Genomic DNA, 17931 nt, shown 5'->3' on the forward strand with positions numbered 1-17931 from the left:
GAAAACGTACAGAACTAATGTGTGCAATTAGCCACCGTTAATCCATTGGCATCTGTTCTATATTTTGCTTTTGTTTTCATAAAACCATTCAGTTTTAACAAATTCTACCCCTTCTGCTCAGGCAGTAATCTAGTGTTCTAATCCTCCATATCTTTAATTCAAACAGCAACTAATGGCTCATTTATGAAATTACGTTCCTTTGTCTATTATGACCTTTCACAGTGCAGGCCACACAGTGAAGACCAAAGGTTTCAAAGAGCAGTAATCAGCATGTGCAAATTCTCTATGTGCCTGACTTTAACAGAAATCTGCTTAGATTTGTGACAAGCAATGTTTGTCAGAGAATTCCCAAAGCAACTTTGGCTACAACTAAGCAGTCAAAGCAAACAGGAATTTAGTTTTTTTTTTAACATAAGATAAACCTTAAACTCCCAGCACTACAATATGTAAATTTGCTCAATGCGGATAAGACAGGCTTTAATCCTTGGATCTGAGTGGAAAAGTCTTTTACATGCTTTTTTCTTTTCTGTGCCACACAGGCCCATGTGTTTTGTAAAGCAGTTAGAAATCCCTCAGTATGGCAGCTACAGGCCCAATGTACTACCTACAACGCCTCGCGCCAACCTGGCAAAGGAACTTGAAAAATACTCCAAGGTTTCCTTCGATTATGCAAGTTTTGATGTTCAGGTCTTTGGCAAACGTGTGCTTGCCCCAAAGATTCAGACCAGTGAAACCTCACCAAAAGCCTTTAAATGTAAGTATGGCAGATATTTGTTTTTTTCTGACCAATGCTTTGATTATTATACTGTATGTGTGTCCTGGTTTAACTGCAGTGGGTTCAAAATGAACTTTAACATTTCTCAACATGGGCCTTATAAAGCAAACCACTTATTGCAAACATCTACTGTAGGTATGAGATTCAAATTTATTTTTATTTTTAAATTACAAAGCCGTTTTCAGGGATGGGAATTGAACAAGTTGATAAAGCCTTCTTTGGTATTTCTTGCTAGATGGCCTGTAGACAATTTCCCCTCTTTTAATGAAACATAACTGAGATTAGCTGAAATTAAGAATTTTATCTTAAAACTTCAAAGTAGATGGAGAATATTTTGCTTTAAGACAATACTTTTTCCACCTTTTATAAAATCAGACAAGCTACCTGTATTGTTTCAAAGCAATGTTCAAGTAGGAAAAAATAAAAAAATGTTTTTCACATCCGCTCCCTCCTTTGAAAAGGTTGCATTGAGAAAAGTGGGAAGCAAACTTTCAAAACAAGCTCATATTTGTTTTTCATGCATTGCAAAACGGAGTCTTTGCTCTGACATGATGCAATTCACAACAAAGGCTATTTTCCTTCTGTGATGCAGCAAAACCATTCCCCAAGGCATCCTCCCCAAGCCACAGTATGTCCAGCAGCTATGTCAAGAGCACATCCTCCTCCTCCTCCAGTGGCTACGATTACTCCCATGATGCTGAGGCTGCTCACATGGCAGCCACAGCAATCTTGAACCTGTCCACCCGCTGCTGGGAAATGCCCGAAAACCTCAGCACAAAGCAGCAAGACCTCACCAGCAAGGTAAGAGAGCTATCAGCTGTTCATGCACTGCTCATTTGCAAGCCCTCTGGCTATTTTTTTTCTTTGACCAAAACAGTGCACTTTGCCAACCTCTGCAGGCATCTCATTCATGCTCTACAGTGAACTTGCAACAGTACATTCAGAAAACTTTTACTGATAAATTTCATGCTGCTACTCTCTCCTGAATTCCATGTTTTTGCCAAGAAGTAAACATAGCTGGCAAAGCCCATAGCAAATGCATCATCATCCCGGAATAAATAAATGGCTGACTGTGACAATCTGTATGCCATGTAGACTCTACTTTGCTTTAATATTAGTTTTCATCTGCTTTTATAATGAATGATTCTAGAGGGGGATACATTCTGCAAAACCTTTTTTAAAAAATCAATGAAAAGACACATCAAATCTAAATGATCTATAGATTGTGTCCAATACTGTAGCAAACTCCCATCTAAAAAAATCACCAAATCCTCTAAAAATTGTCAATGGATAATAATAATACCATTTAAATTTGTGTCCCTACAATAATTCTTAACCAGCTCAGTAATTGTGAATCGTTCCTCTTTTGGGAATAATTAAGAACAGTGACACATTCAAATCCAATATTTCTCCTTATGTTTCTTTTGCTTTCTATGTGTTATCATCCTTTCCACTTCAGATGCTTCATTGTGCTTGCTTTGGATTTTAAATACATGTTGACTTCAGCGCCGATTGCATGATATTGATCCTTCTTTTTTATTAAACTTGGATGCAGCTGCATTCTAGATTAAGCTGGCTAGATATTTACTTTTTCATTATTTCCACTGACTATAAAAGCTTGCTGTGCACAGCAAAGATAGGATGATAAATTTGGGTCAAAAGGATTTTTTGTTTCATTCCCAGAATAATTGCATCTGCACTTTTCCCTTATTGCAATTTTAAAAGGTTTTGCCTTCATGGGGAGTGACTACTTAATCACTTCCATTTCATGACATTGTTATTGGCTGGGAAAAGTAAGATAAATCACTAGAATAACCCAAGAATACAATTGTAATCAGTAAAGGATATTCTGGGGTGCTGCAATTTTCTTCCACTGTGTATGAATTCAGATTTTTTGGTTTTATCAGACCTTTTAATATTGTGTTAGAAATTCCTGAAAGAGTTTATATATATTCATCTGGTGTAGTATAGCAGCAAACATACACAGAGACAATTCCACAGGACCAATTTGAGCCAAGATAAAAGCATGATTGATTGAACTTTCAGTTATGTGGAAAGGTCTATATTGAGTTATGAGGAAAAAGGAAATAACCATTTGTGATTTTATTCAAAGCGTGTTTTTTCCTTAATATTCAAATCATGTTTCATGTGCTACACCACATCTCATTTAATCTTACTTTCACAAATATGTCCATGTTTTGCTGTAATTGGGTCAGAATTATTATTTTCAACAAAATAGGTCTTTTTTTAGCGCTAAAAGTGGAAGATACATTCAGAGCTTTTACAAATGGCAAAACAATGACACATAGTCTTATGGGTACAGTATGTCCACACTGGAGCTTTTTATGTACACAATACACTTCACTTGAAGAACACTGTGAACATAAAAAATTAAGCAATTTTGGCAGCTCCAATCGACAAATTGAAACAAACAAAGAGAGATCAGGTAGTCTCAGTCCACTTGGCTAATGGGCTGGGTACACACCACTACTAGAGTAGTAGAAGTAGCAGTAGAGGGGTTTATTGCCATATGTATATGTACATTGGAATTCTTTATAAACGTCAATGTGAACAAAGCGAGGAACATTCTTTATTTGCAAACAGGGAATGAATCAGGATAACAGCTCCTTTCCTGCTGTTAAAGAAAATGTGTTATACATTTCCAGGGTAAATGTAAGGAAGATCCATCATATCCCATTTGTTTTTTTTTAAATACGTGACAGTAACCTATTCTGACAAAGTATCTAATGTAATTAATATAAATATTATGATAATTGACAATAGCAGTGTGAATTTCAGTCCGCTTCCAGATTAAATACAGTAGACCCACGTGTGAACGGCTAGCACATTGATACATTGTTTCAAACCAAGCTCCTCTGAAGTGAGCGTACATAAGCCCTGAACGACTCCATAAGAGAAAGTAAAAATCTCTTTTTATAGAGATAGCAGGCATGGAAAATATATAACACAACTGCATCCAAACTCTGCTGACCTGTTTAGCGCTGTCTTCGCAGAACATGGACATCGAGGTGGACGAGAACGGGACCCTGGATCTCAGCATGAAGAAGCACATGAAGAGAGAGGGCAGCTTGTCGTGTGTGAGCCCAGGGGTCCGCTCTCCGGACCAGTCCCAGAACCAGAGCAGCAGTGCCAGCAGCAGCGCTATGACCTCCCCGCAGTCCAGCCACACCTACAAGCAAGAGGACTGGGAGGGCCCCATCGACTACACCAAACCAAACAGGCAGCGCGAGGAGGACATGGAGGAGGTCAGTGGACTGGAGTTCCTGTTGGACTGGAGGACAGTAGTCAGCTTAGGACTCTGAAAAGGAAATTATGTTTTAGGATCTAAAAACACAGGATACAACACAGTTCAAAGTACCTCTGCAGTATTGCTGTATTTTTTTGATTCTTCATTACTGCAAATGGTTTGCTTGTCTACTACTTGTCTACTGTTGGAAGCATAATACAGAAATGTAGTGTTGTCATTTGTTTTTTAAGCATTCAAGTTGTCCTCATTTTGTATCAAGGCACTTCATTCTTTTTAGGATATTTAAATGCATGGGCAGGATTCTTTCACACCAACGTCATGCCTTTCCACTTTTTTCTGGTTACTTGTAATTTTGAGATAGTTATGGCCAATTTTCATTCATGGACATTTAAAACAGTGAAACGATGCATTTTCTCCCAGTTCATATATTGTAGATTCTATTAAAAATACATCAAACTTTTTACCAGGTGGAGCCTGCGTCCCACTCCTTTGCCTCATCAGAGCCTGAAGACTGTGAAATGATTCAGGAGAGTATGGAAGAAAGAAAGTACCCAGGAGAGGTCACAACCTCGAGCTTCAAAGTGAAATATCAGTCCAAGGACTGCAAAAAAGAACTTCTGCTGTAAGCCCACCTCTTGAACCTACAAAAAACTAAATAATGGTCCAAAAACTATTGTAACTATTGTTATATTTATTTTAAATTATAAAAATGTTTACATATTTCACCTTTCACTAATCAACTGTGACATTGTATGTAATTAAGGTTTAATAATAAAAATTACACAGCTGATTGTCATTTAGCTACACTTCTAATTGTGATATTTTGTAAATATCAAAAGTAAAAGTATTGTGATTATTAAGCAGTTATTAAAGCATTCATGGATATCATTATTGTGTAACTTCAGCAACAAGTGGAAATACGTATTCCATTGGCGTGAATGAATGCTGCACGCACCCTAAACAAAGTGATCTAACTGACTCTTCACAAAGGAAGCAGGTGTTTTAAGAAGAGTCAACCCTGCTCGCAAGATGTTTTGTTTAAATTTTTCATGAGCTCAAAAATGGTTTACTGTGATTGACCTTTTTGCAGGTGTCCAACACCTGGCTGTGATGGTAGTGGCCACATCACTGGAAACTATGCTTCACACCGGAGGTATGGGTGCCAGCAGTACAAAGCACCTTCATTTAAATATCCCTTTTCTTTTCTCTGTAAGTAAAGTTCAGGGTTGTTCCACAAAGATGTTTAGTGGAACTAAACACCTTTGTTGAGTTAGAAGATGGATGGGCGATGATTCCATATCATAGTTCAGATCATAGTTAGGGGAAGAGGTATCTTAATGATTAAAATATTTACAGTTCAAATTTAAATATTTATAGTTATTCACGGTGTATTTATCAGGTTCTGGACTTCATAAGTCAGCAGCTGTAACCACTGAAATGCAGACTTTTCTTGAATGACATATACTGGATGGTTCCAGCAAAGGGTGACTTCTTCTGTCTCCTATACCATAATGAGTGAAAGAGCAGCACAGGAAGAGTTTGCACTTACAAGAGATTTCTGAGCTATTTATTAATAAATCTCCAACCCCTATTTATTTATAAATCTCCAACCATATTTTTTATTCGCATGCATACAGTATCTGGGTTTCTAAGGTACCTGCTAAACATTGAACAAGTAAAACAAAGCTCTTCCCAAATTCTTTTAGAGTACTATTTTTGCCAGATATTTCTTGAAAGCTTCACAATCTTTACCTTGTCATGTTCCAGCTCTCTTGGCCTTTTTCAAGGCAACATAACGAAAATGTTGAAACACAATGAGCCTGTTGAGTATCAGTAATACTGTGAAGTAAAAAAAGAAGTAATAACGTTCAACGGAATAGCACCAACTTTGCGGAACCAAACAGGTTAATCAAACCACCAGCCCTCTCTCTCTCTGTGTTCTCTGGCATGTCTTCTGAGCACACTGGACTCTTCTTCCTCCCTGTCACCTCCTTGCTCTCACCAAGCCTCTCTGTCTTCTCTTCCAGCCTGTCTGGTTGTCCTCTTGCTGACAAGAGTCTCAGATCCCTCATGGCTGCCCACTCTGCTGAGCTGAAGTATGTGTGCACTTAACTGAACTGTTTTTCCCCCTTACTGCTGCACTTCAGTCTTTACAGCTTTACCCTTTTTCAGCAAATAATACAAGAAATGAGCTTAAGGTGGAGAAAAGGGGGAGAGAACCTTGAATTGCTTTTAACAAAGGGCTGAAAGGTGTGTGTGGTGAGGGTAGTCGTCTCATTATGTCGTTTAGATGTTTACATGTTTACAAGATGTTTACAAGTTCCTGAATAGTAACTGCCACCCCACCCCCACCCCCGCAAATGAAAATCAAAGAGGCCCAGTATAACATAATCCCAAGGGCCATGTGAATGTATCAGAGGCTGTGACTTCGAATTCATGTTAAATCAAAGGAAAATCATGGTGGGGCTGATGTACACTGGCGTTCAGAGTGTGAGGCTTCCATTCTCAGTGCTGAGTCTGCCCTCTCTCTTGACAGGTGCCCCACCCCAGGATGTGATGGATCTGGTCACATCACAGGAAACTATGCCTCACACAGAAGGTATGCACGGCTCATTTCAGCACCACCTTTTTACTTGCTGTTTCATCTAAGGAATGGCTATATAAAATATATAATTACAAATGCATAGAGAGACACAAATAGCCGTAGACACAAGCAGACACTCACATGTATTAGAACACAAGCTGAGAGAGAGGCTTTTTTGTTAATTAATATAGATCATACGTTTCTTCCTTTTTTTTGGTTGGTTGGTTTCCTCGTTTCATTTCTATAGATTTCTGCAACCAGTGTCGCATGGTGTTATCCGCCTTTTTTTATCGGCTCATACTTTCTATTTTCAGTTTGTCTGGGTGCCCCCGTGCCAAGAAAGGTGGAATAAAAACAACTCCTTCCAAGGACGACAAGGAAGACTCCGAGCTCTTAAAGTTCGTACTGCCAAGAAAGCCACACCTTTGTTTTCTCCGATGCTGAAACACCTAGAAAAACCTCTAAATCATAAAGTACAGTCAAGAGGCCAATTAAGACCCTCCGTCAATGGCATCTCTTTGCTGAGTTGGTGAGATCTTTATGAACCTGATGCCAACTTGAAAAGTACTCAATAACTGACTTAACACCATTTTATTTTACCTCCATACCATCCTGAGGTGCCTGGGTACCTCAGAGTTATATACGATAGTTCAAAATAGTTTAAAAGCAAGTTAGATATCATACAGTTAAAATTAATTAATATAGAACAACAATTCAGATTGTTTCTGAAGATGTTGTAACATGCTGCTTCCAAGAGACACAGCCACAATCATGGTATTGTAGGTTTTTTGTTGCCAAGGAAGAGATAAAGGCTAAGAGAAAAAAATCCAGTAAATATTACCTTGTATACAAGCTGGTGGATTAATTTCCTCTGTGGCAGTCTTGTTGCAGGAAAGATGATATTCCTCCATTTTACACAAATATCTTAGGAGGATGATATTCCTCCATTTTATACCACTTCTCAAAGATGTATCGACCAATAACTAAAAACGTTTTAAAAGTATAACCTGTGAAGGGAAGGCATTGGTGAGGTAAGAGGGCTTGGTGTGCCTTCACATGAGGCACGTGTAGTTTGGGCATTAAATTTCCAAGATTATCATTAGCATTTTATCCTCATAAATGTGAAGGAACGTCCATCAGCCACACTGAGCACAAGGCAATATTAACTGGTTTCATCTCTTCATCGTCAGCTTTCATCTCTTCACCTCTCCCTTCTCTCCCATTAACTTGGCAACACTCCTCCTCTTCAGGTGCCCAGTTCCGGGATGCGACAGCTTGGGCCACATCAGTGGAAAGTACGCTACTCACCGCAGTGCCTACGGTTGCCCACTGGCTGCCCGCAGACAGAAGGAAGGGCTCCTGGAAGGCTCCCCTTTCTCTTGGAAATCCTTCAAAACCGAGGGGCCAACCTGCCCTACTCCGGGATGTGACGGCTCAGGTCACGCTAATGGCAGCTTCCTTACGCATAGAAGGTGAGGGTAACCGATGGTTACAAAGTGGTGTGAGGCACTCTGCAACTCACAGCAATATCGGGAGCTAATGTAGCCTTACAGTGCATTCTGTATATGGATTTTCCCTCGATGCACAACACAGGGAACTGAGGACGATGGCTGTGGAATCCAAATGTATTGGGCATTTCCGAAGTATAACAATGGGGCTGGAAAGTCAAGTTGGGATTGAAAATTGAACAGACTGCATAGACTGTTACACACATTTCTTCATTGTAAATAAATGTTAACAATGCTGGAAACCTGCTCATAACTCATTAGGGTCATGGCCACCCAGGACTCAACCCAGAAATATAGTATGCAAGATAGGACCGGTGTGGATGAGGTGCCCAGAGACACCAGTCAATACTGCCAGTATGTTTTTAAAAGGAAACCAGAGCAGTCAGTGACAATCCAGGCAGATCGGACTTCAAATGCAAACTTCACACTGACAGCACCCTAGTCCAGAATAAAACCCAAGACCCAAGAGCCATGAAACAGCAACACGATCAATCACAACATCTGGGTCACTCTCATAGACAAATGAAAAGATATTGATGGTCCATAACTCTTTGAAATATGTTTCCCCTTTCAGGTTTATTTATAAATGTCCTGCATAAATTGCTGTGTAGTTATTGTTTTTCTCATGGTATCCCAACCAGATGTAATCTGAAAGATTTGGATGGGTGTCTCTTGTGAGATGGGCTACTCATTTCTATGTAATCAGATGTTTCTTTCATCAAAAAAATCAAAGTTTATTTATCAAATGCACAGCGTGCAGTAGTAGTTGCTGGCAATTAAATGTCTTTTCATAGCCTGCTTCATCCCACAGCCCATAGGCCTTTTTTGTTCTCTAAATTGTTCATTTTGTGCTCTTATTTTTAAAATACAAGGAGTACTGAAACTTCATGAAGCAGAAATCTGTCTTCATAACGACTTTAAAGTCGAGTTTCAGTACTTATGAAGTTACATGAAGTATGCAAAATGTGGTCACCAAGGGCAGTTCATGGCTGTTATACTCTGGATAAACTTTCATATTACATCTCAGTATAGGAAGACAAGTCTTACAAAATCATACAAACTGACTGCTTTTATTACCACTCTCCGATTCACATTCATTTTCGGCAAGTACAATGTTGTACACAATAACACGTGCTCATTTATTTCTTAGTCTATCAGGCTGCCCCAGAGCATCTTTTGCTAAGAAGAAAGCAAAGTTCCCTGGGGAGGAATATCTAAGCACCAAATTCAGGGCCAGTGATGGTAAGACTATATATATATATCAAATGAAGTACAAAACTTCTATTTTTATTTTACCTGTCTGAGCAGAGCTAGAAATGTAAACCAAGTTTAAACTTCATGGGTCAGCCTGCAGCATAAGATCAGGTTGTGGTTTGTATCATAGTTTTAGAATATTGAGTTGAGTAATTGAAAACCTATATTTAAAAACTAGTTAAATTCTATTTCTTCGAAATTACATGAAGCTATTTTTATAATAGCTTATTACAGTTATTTATAACAAGGCATAATATCACTATTCTGAAAAATTGTGTTCTATTTTATCCTGTGCTACTGTCACCTTATATGGATGTTGATGAATATTTGATGGGTTTGCTTTCACCTTCAGTGCTGGATAATGATGAAGATATCAAACAGTTAAACAAGGAGATAAGCGAACTCAACGAATCCAACACTGAAATGGAAGCAGACATGGTCAATCTGCAGACACAGGTTTGTACAAGCTTTGGTTTTCCTGCAACCTTCATGAAGCAATTTTTCTTCATAAACTACAGAACGGATAGGAAAGAAAAGCATTCTTTTCATTTTTAGCTGTGTATAGCCAAAAGTGTAAACCAATTCTGAAGTGGCCTGGAGAAGCCATATCCTTCTCAGCAAACGAACTCAGCAAAAGATACCAATCCCCCTCAAGATAAGAGGATATTCTTTTGTTAAATGGCTGGCTCTGTGGTAACTCTTTTCTTCAATGAAACATTGCATTTAGATTTCTTCAATGGAAAAGAACCTGAAGAACATTGAAGAGGAGAACAAAATCATTGAGGAGCAGAATGAAGCCTTGTTTATGGAGCTCTCTGGTCTAAGTCAGGCTCTTATCCGTAGCCTCGCCAACATCCGCCTTCCACACATGGTAAGTTGGAGAAAGGCTGCTTTCAGAGTCTCATCCAGTCGAAGTTATGGGAATACACTGCAACAAGAAAGCTTTTGAAAAAGTAAAAGCTTGTAGTGTTTTCTTTATTTATGCGCTTTAATTTCCCCTTATAAAAATAAAATAAGCAGTAGTGAGTCTACAGCTCCCGTTAGACTATATCAAACTGATTATATCTAACTCATTGTGGCATTGCATACTTTTGGAGTGCAAAAGCAAACATCTAATTACTGGAACATTCACCTAACAGACAATTAGTAAAAATCTTGATGTTACACAAAAGCCTGGCTAAGCTGATAAAAAAGAGATTGGAACAACGTGTTTAGATAGCACTGCTTCCAAATGATGAAACTCTTTTCTTTTTAATCACCTCTGCTTTAAATAGTTTTTTTTGCAAGCATAGTGCCTCAATCTTTTATGCTTAATTCTATCTAGCTATCTGATGAGGATTTAAGTTCCTATTATGTGTAATTCAATGAAAGGGCCCAAAAAAGAAAAGGGAAACATGCAACATTGCCCGATAATACCAATCAATGTCGGGGGCAACATGGAACGATAGTCATACATAAATAAAGGTTACACAAATGATAAAGCAGCGTTATCTGCTGTACATCTATGACACCATTTGGTGTTGTTTCCTTCTTGTCTCAGTTTTATTCCCTGTAGCCTCATTTGCGATTGTTTGTTCTCCCATTCCAGCTCTTCCTGTTTTGTTTGTTGTTGTTGTTTTTTGGTTTGGGAAATGACACGGGAGACACTGAGCTGCAAGGAAATAAAATATGATGTGTGAGAAAAAAGGGGGCAGCAGCACCTAACATAATTCTGTGAGTTAATGCAAAGAAGGGTCAGTATGTTACTGAAAGTGTGAACTTTTTAATTCAGCAGGAGCCAATAACTGAGCAGAATTTCGATGCCTACGTGAACACGTTGACGGACATGTACACCAATAAGGAATGCTACCAGAACCCAGAGAACAAGGCCCTTCTGGAGACAATTAACCAAGCAGTAAAGGGTATCAAGGTTTAAAGGACACAGAGACTACGACAAAATGAATAAATTAAAAAAAAATTAAAAAGGGCATTCAGGTTTTAAAAGGCAATGTACTTCTTTCCCAGGGAGCATTCCTCAAAACCAGGACCAAAATCCAGGCATGCTGCTGCTGGGGGCTTATAGGACAAGTGGATCAGAACCAAATTGTTGTTTTGTTGTTTTTTTTTTTTTGCTGTCCCAGTTTTTGACAATGAACACTTTGAGATTTGAAGTTGAATTATCAGGATCAAACGGATTAGCAGGTTCGAAATCCCTGCTTGAAAAAAAAAAGAATGTTAATGAGTGTTATTCTTTCTACCATTGAAAAGTCAGCTTACCTATTTGTTGGGGAACGGTCAACAGCTACTTCTGACAGCTTACCTGAAAACTGGAAAACAAGTTACAGATGCTGTGATGGCCATGCTGTTGTTTGACATCTGTTTACCTTATTACGGGGCAGATCAATACCCCTGGGAATCATTTCTGCTAGTTCTGTTGTGAAATTGGGGTGGCTATCATCCTAAAGGAGAAGAAGAACATAGAAGGGTTCTGGTCAAGGTTGTTTGCCAGATAACAACTAGACCTGTGTTAATTGTGTTCCAAGATCTCCCTGGTCCCCTATAGACCGGATGAAAATCTTATGAATTCCTCACACTGCAGTAGAGAATATATCTTCCAACACAACCTGTTCCCAATTGCTTTCCCTGCCTCATCAGATGTCCATGAACAATACTTTCCTGTCTGATGGTTAAACAAAAAAATACACCTGATACCACCTTTTCCTTAAAGATAAAAAAGAAAAAAATATATTGTGTAAATAAATTTCAATTTCATCTAGTAATATTTATAGTATTTATGAGCATAGAAATTGCACTTCATTTCAATAACTAGTTTGTAGTTTAATTATTGTTATATAAATTATTTAATTTGTATCCGTGAAGGGTAAAATGTAATTTATTCCCAGTATTCTATGTTAACTTTGCCTATTTATTTAACCTTGCCTATTTATTTTTTTGTAAAACAGAATACAGCACATCCAGTAAAACCTTTTACTGTAAATGGCCATTGAAAAAATGATGATAAATTTCCTCAAGATTAACATTTGAAGAAGAAAACTCTATTTAAAATATCAACCACAGTGAATTATTTTATATATTTTAGTATTTATTTTGAAGAATGGGATTTTTTAACCTCTTTTTTTAAGTGCAAATATTTTATAACTGACAAGTTTTGATAATTTTTTAAAGGTTTCTTTTTGTTGATATTTATTTTTGTTTTCCGCAACGTGTTTTCAGACACCCGCAACCGATAAAATAAAGTTATGTATTTATTATTTATTTAATATTTAAGAAATAATTAACAGTGATATTGTTGGATATTTATTTTGTAATGTCTGTGTGTCTCTGTGTTGGCTGAGTATTCATAGTCTTTAAACTTCTGTTGCTCTTTAAAATAAACGAAAAACATGTTCCGCAACATTGTACAACAAGGTGTTTGATTACACAGTGTTTCCATAGTACAACTGCTGTACATCCTGTCAGACTGCAGAAGAAACTACTGTGTCCCCCAGAGTTCTGAGCAGGCATCTGCCCTTCAAGTCAGGAAAAAAAAGACTGTACTTGCCTTCATCTTACCAACGATCTGCCATATCAAAGTGTTCCTGAAATATTGTTAAGCTTTGTTAATATCAAAATGTTTTCATGTCTGTGCTTCAGATTTTCTCGCTTTAGTTTTAATTATTTGACTTTTTTCATTTTTCTTTTAAGGACAACAGTTGCAAAAATTTGTTTCTAGTTAAACAGCGAACGCAAACACACACTTAAGAGAATTGTTCATTTACAGATCATTAAGTCCTAAGACTTTCAAAAAGTGTATACCCTGGTAGCCTTATTCTTGTTTTTGTATTTTTAATGCACAAAGTGCCACTAACTAATCCTTTCTTTAGTGATTTTCATTCAGCAATGATAGACCCTCTGGGCACGTGATATAGTTGATTAGTGATTGTTACAAATGCCTTTTTTTCTTGCCAAGATGGCCATAAATACAATATATAACTTCTGTAAAGAAAAAAGTATATATATAAATATACATATATATTTTTCCAGTGTAATTGTTAAATTTGCTCTTTCTCTTAGTAGCACATCAAAAGAGAACTCTCTGTTCAGATAGCACTCTTTATGAACTGTGTTCTTTGAAGTTGTGAACCCTTGTAAGTTTTGTTTTAATAGTAAGACCATTTTGACTGTGGTTTTAGGATAGTCCAGAAAAAAAAGCAAAGAAAAACAAACAAAAAAGTATGGACACTGAGTTTTCAAAAGTATCAGCTGTCATGGTTTCATATTCTATTATATCTGACCAATAATGTATTGAGCTCCTGTTAGTTGTTATAGAGAATCTGTATCCTATAGTTGTAATATAGTAGCATATGGATATTGGCAAATTCTTTCCTAATAAGTAAGAAAAATTAGATTTTTGTAATATATAAACACCACAGACATGGCTTGGAGGCTGACATTAAGATGTACAGTTTTTTTTTTAATATGTTGGAAAAACATGTTTCCACAGAACAGAAGTAAAGGACAGAGATTAAGATTTGATCACTGAAATTAAACATTTAATGTGCAGCACATCAGGTATCTAATGGACTGTTGAAAGGAAGAATTTCTTACCAATAGCGATGATTCAGTCATGTCATAGAGGGTCATTCAGTTAATAACAGGCCAACAGTGTACAAAACTAATCAAAAATCTTTTTTTTTTTTTAGAATTGCTTAGGGGTGTGAAAGCAAATATAAGTAGCAGTCTTCATTCAGATACATGATTTGTTAAATTATTGAAAGAAATCCGATCTATAAAGTGTCAATTATATAACAAAATACTGCACAAGATTTATTGATTTTACTTTGTAGAGCATTATTATTGCTCCTGAAATGACTGTGCAAAAACTGTAGGTAATTTCCTCTCCTGTGAACTGTTGCTGAAAAATCTGCATTCTATTGTAGTCTACTCTAAAGGAGGGATTCATTGATCAAATTGATCATTGTACTTTGCACATATTATGGATAAAGAAAATTCTACTTGGTTAACTAAGGCCAGAAAAATTGAATTTCCTTTAACAGAGTATGTTTATACTGTACTGCTAAACCCTTTATGAACAAAAAGCAGAAAAAATACTCAGTGGTAGAAAATGGGAGAGTTCCAAAGAGCATTTTCATGTTATTGTATTGGCTAAGACAACACATTTGTTTTTTTTGTTGTTGTTGTTTTGAAATCTGCTGTTTGAAATGAACAAATAATTGCTTTTCCAAAAAGTATAAAAAGGGATTTTGCTTTGTTCGTTTATTTTGATTAAAAAATGTCAAATGTGACATTAATTTTTAGACATGTAATAGCATTTTTAAGAGAAGCTGGTTAATCAGCATGTTTGAGAGAATCCAGATGAAAAGGTCACAGTATTTTCTGTACTTTTCTTATGATATTTTGCCATGTATGTTTATTTCAAAAAGAGCAAATTCTAGGCTGATGTGTGTCGGATGTTAGTAATGGCATCCATCTAATAAATATAAACTAAGTTTGCAGATGACAGCTCGGAAAGAACTTTCTCAACGTAACACCATTTGAAAAATATTAATTGTTCCAAAATCTTGCCTTTCTTATATTCAGATATTAAAATGTGTCTTATCTTATGGTCAGTTGAATTGAAATTTAGTCAAATGAGACTGCAATATGACATTTTTGTACATACTTATTTTCTAATAGTAAGAGTTTTTGCATGTTGGCTTTGCTTGGTACCAGAAGTAATAATACATTGGGTACCTACTCTATTTGTGTAATAGAATGGTTATTAAACTCCTGATGAATAACCCTAGTAATACCATATGAGGCCATAAGTAAACAAAGATTTTCCAGCCACATCTGAATGGCTTCAATAATGATCCTGCTGTGTGGTTACAGGTAGTGGAACAGTGAGCCCAAATTCAAAACACGATGATTACAGAGCAATCAGTACCAATCAGTAAAGTAGAAAAGAGCATCAGTTATTGCAATGTAATTACATGCACACCCAAACCAATATTTTCCATAAATCATAATGCTTGGTTTTCAGTTCAGCAATCGTAGCCTTAAAAACATGTGAAACAGTGCTCTGGCAGAGTAATAGCTCACTCCTGTGTTATATACTGTATATTCGTTCATATCATGTGGCACCCATGGAGATTGGGAGGGAGATTGTATTTCAAGAAATATACATCTAGAGAGCTAGCTGTGCTGGAGTGAGAGATCCAGTCATCATTCCAACACACATTCTATCAGGAATATTAGAAAATAGATAAACTACACATAAGGACCATTTCCTTATTGTCTAGTTCACCAGATTGGCACGACTGGCTCACTAGATAATTTGGAATATTCTGAAACACAATCTCTTTCAGACCCATGTGAAGTAGTTTATGAGCAAGCCATGCCAAGCTTGCATTAACAGTCCAAATAGCTTCTCTGTGAGATACAGTATGTATCTGTGAAATATATCTAGCAAGAATTATGTTGATACCGTAGCACACACCTGAACAAGGCTCCATATATAGCATCGCATTATTTCTTCTTTCTACTTTTCAGGTGGAAAAATATTCCACTGTACTCCTTTCTTTTCGACTTGCTGACATGTATCCCAAATCAAATGTATAAATATGACAGACACAGGTCTGTCATTTTATTCTTCCAGTGCACTGTATATCTAAATGGCATTAAATTGTGGTGCTAGAGAGTTAGAATTTTTTTTAATTATTTTTAGCAACCTCATCTCCTTTTGTAGTCAGTTATCGACTTTATTAACTTCAGTACCAGTGTTCCCTAGTCTTCAAATATTGAGGGTTTTGGATTATCTGTAAAAGATGTAGGACTAAAGCCTTCCAGAGCCAGAATAAAAATGATTGGCCCTTTCTCTTATACTTCCAAAACTAGCATGTTTTTTTCAACAGTGATGCATTGTAGTCACTGCTAACTGTGCAATCACACATATATAACAATAAAAATACTGAGCTTACAATCAGTCTGTGTGATTGCTAGAGAATATGAATTTGTTTGATTCTTGACAGACTAAGACAAAGAGGTTTGGCACTGCAAGTGCCTATACTTGAATTACTGATATTTCCCTCAAATTTATTAACATTACATAAAACTATAATCTAAATTAAAAATGAGAAAGGCATGTGTGGTAGAATGGTACTTTCCATTAAGCGAATATAACCAAAATTCCCAAGTAGGTACTGTAGCTTAAAACTGTGTAATTGTATCATTTGTGCCTTTCTCATACCATTAAAGCAGGAAGGGTATGTTTACATTTGGGAACTGGGTTCAAATCTAGCTCAGGATGATGTGAATGAAAAAAGACCCTTCAGAGGGTATGAAACGGAAATTAAATGAAAAGTGTTGCTGCTGGGCGTGCAAAGAATTCATATCAATTGTTCTGGTGACACTTTCATCAAATTTCTGGAAAAAAAATGAAACTGTGATTTGATATAATGATTCAGGTACCAAATGGCATTATAGTAAAATTATTTTAGAAGAAGTAAATAAACAAACAGTAACACAAACAATCAGGGCATTATTTTAAAAATGAGTGGCATACTCTGTAAAAATTTGTATTAAAGGACAGTGTTATTGTTGTTGTAAAAAAAAAAATAAAATAAAAAAATCTCTCCTACATACAGTATGTGTAAGAAACTATACAGTCAGGGTTTGTCCTGTCAGCATATTTTTACAGAGAATAAATATTTTTACCGGCAACTTTTTAGGTACTGATGATAGCCTTTGAAATGAAAAGGGTACTTCCAAAAATATTGGTACTTCCACAAATTTAAATGGTGGTTTTGTAGAAGTGGTGTTCCTTTCTTACCATTTTCTAAAGCAGATCAAGCCCTGACCGTATGTGTTCGGTCTCTTGTTTTTAAAGTGAGCACTGTAGATCCACACAGTTTGTGAAGTAATGTCTGTGATTCTGTGTCTATGTATCAGTGTTATAAACATGGAAGCTGATGTTGGTTATTTGTTGGCGTATGATCCATTTCAATGTTACTTATGAAAAATGAGAATAAAAAAATGAAACAATATGATTTAAACTTGATTTTTTTATATATCATCATATAATACTTTTTTTGCCACTTGATATTATATACCCCAAATAATAACAAAGAAAACCATTAAGTAGAAAACTTGAAGAGCTTTATTTATGTTTTTGTCAAACAATATGTCTGAACCTGGCAAAATAAAGGCTCCAGTGTGTTAAATAAAGAGTCCAGTTGCTTAAATCAAAATGTCTAACACTCCTCTAAAATGTATGGCTTTAATCAGAAACAAAATATTTTCACCTCTAATCTTATATTTTGGGGATGTTTTACTAATGTTATCTATTCATAATCCAAAAAGTTTAAAAAGTGTTAAAAATATACTGAACATCAAATGAAACACAACACAGAGGTCTAGTGAATATAATCCACTATTTTAAACATTGATGTCAAATAAAACTCAGAAATGTACACAAAAACACAAATAAAAGATCTGTCATATTTTAAGTATGAAATGTAACAAAACTGTCAAAATGAAAACATTACAGAGTTAGTATTGGATA

The 17931-nt window shown here is 36.3% G+C and overlaps 1 protein-coding gene across 11 annotated transcripts in view; it reads left to right on the forward strand.

Moving 5' to 3' along the window:
• The window catches only part of myt1b (myelin transcription factor 1b), a 37474-nt gene extending 20058 nt beyond the window's left edge, over positions 1 to 17416 (forward strand). For 8 of the 11 annotated variants that reach the window (XM_015364950.2, XM_015364952.2, XM_015364954.2 and 5 more), the window contains 13 exons: positions 540 to 754; positions 1368 to 1576; positions 3790 to 4041; positions 4511 to 4665; positions 5134 to 5196; positions 6071 to 6139; positions 6580 to 6642; positions 6942 to 7025; positions 7878 to 8099; positions 9286 to 9377; positions 9742 to 9845; positions 10117 to 10260; positions 11161 to 17416. In XM_015364950.2, the coding sequence (XP_015220436.1) occupies positions 540 to 754; positions 1368 to 1576; positions 3790 to 4041; positions 4511 to 4665; positions 5134 to 5196; positions 6071 to 6139; positions 6580 to 6642; positions 6942 to 7025; positions 7878 to 8099; positions 9286 to 9377; positions 9742 to 9845; positions 10117 to 10260; positions 11161 to 11304 (1816 nt within the window). In that variant the 3' untranslated portion in view covers positions 11305 to 17416. The remainder of the gene's footprint in view (positions 1 to 539; positions 755 to 1367; positions 1577 to 3789; positions 4042 to 4510; positions 4666 to 5133; positions 5197 to 6070; positions 6140 to 6579; positions 6643 to 6941; positions 7026 to 7877; positions 8100 to 9285; positions 9378 to 9741; positions 9846 to 10116; positions 10261 to 11160) is intronic. The other 3 variants (XM_015364951.2, XM_015364960.2, XM_015364956.2) reach the window with 2 other exon arrangements.
• The last annotated feature ends 515 nt before the right edge of the window (positions 17417 to 17931 follow it).

Source organism: Lepisosteus oculatus, chromosome 16 (genome assembly GCF_040954835.1).
Source record: "Lepisosteus oculatus isolate fLepOcu1 chromosome 16, fLepOcu1.hap2, whole genome shotgun sequence".
NCBI classification, from domain to species: domain Eukaryota; kingdom Metazoa; phylum Chordata; class Actinopteri; order Semionotiformes; family Lepisosteidae; genus Lepisosteus; species Lepisosteus oculatus.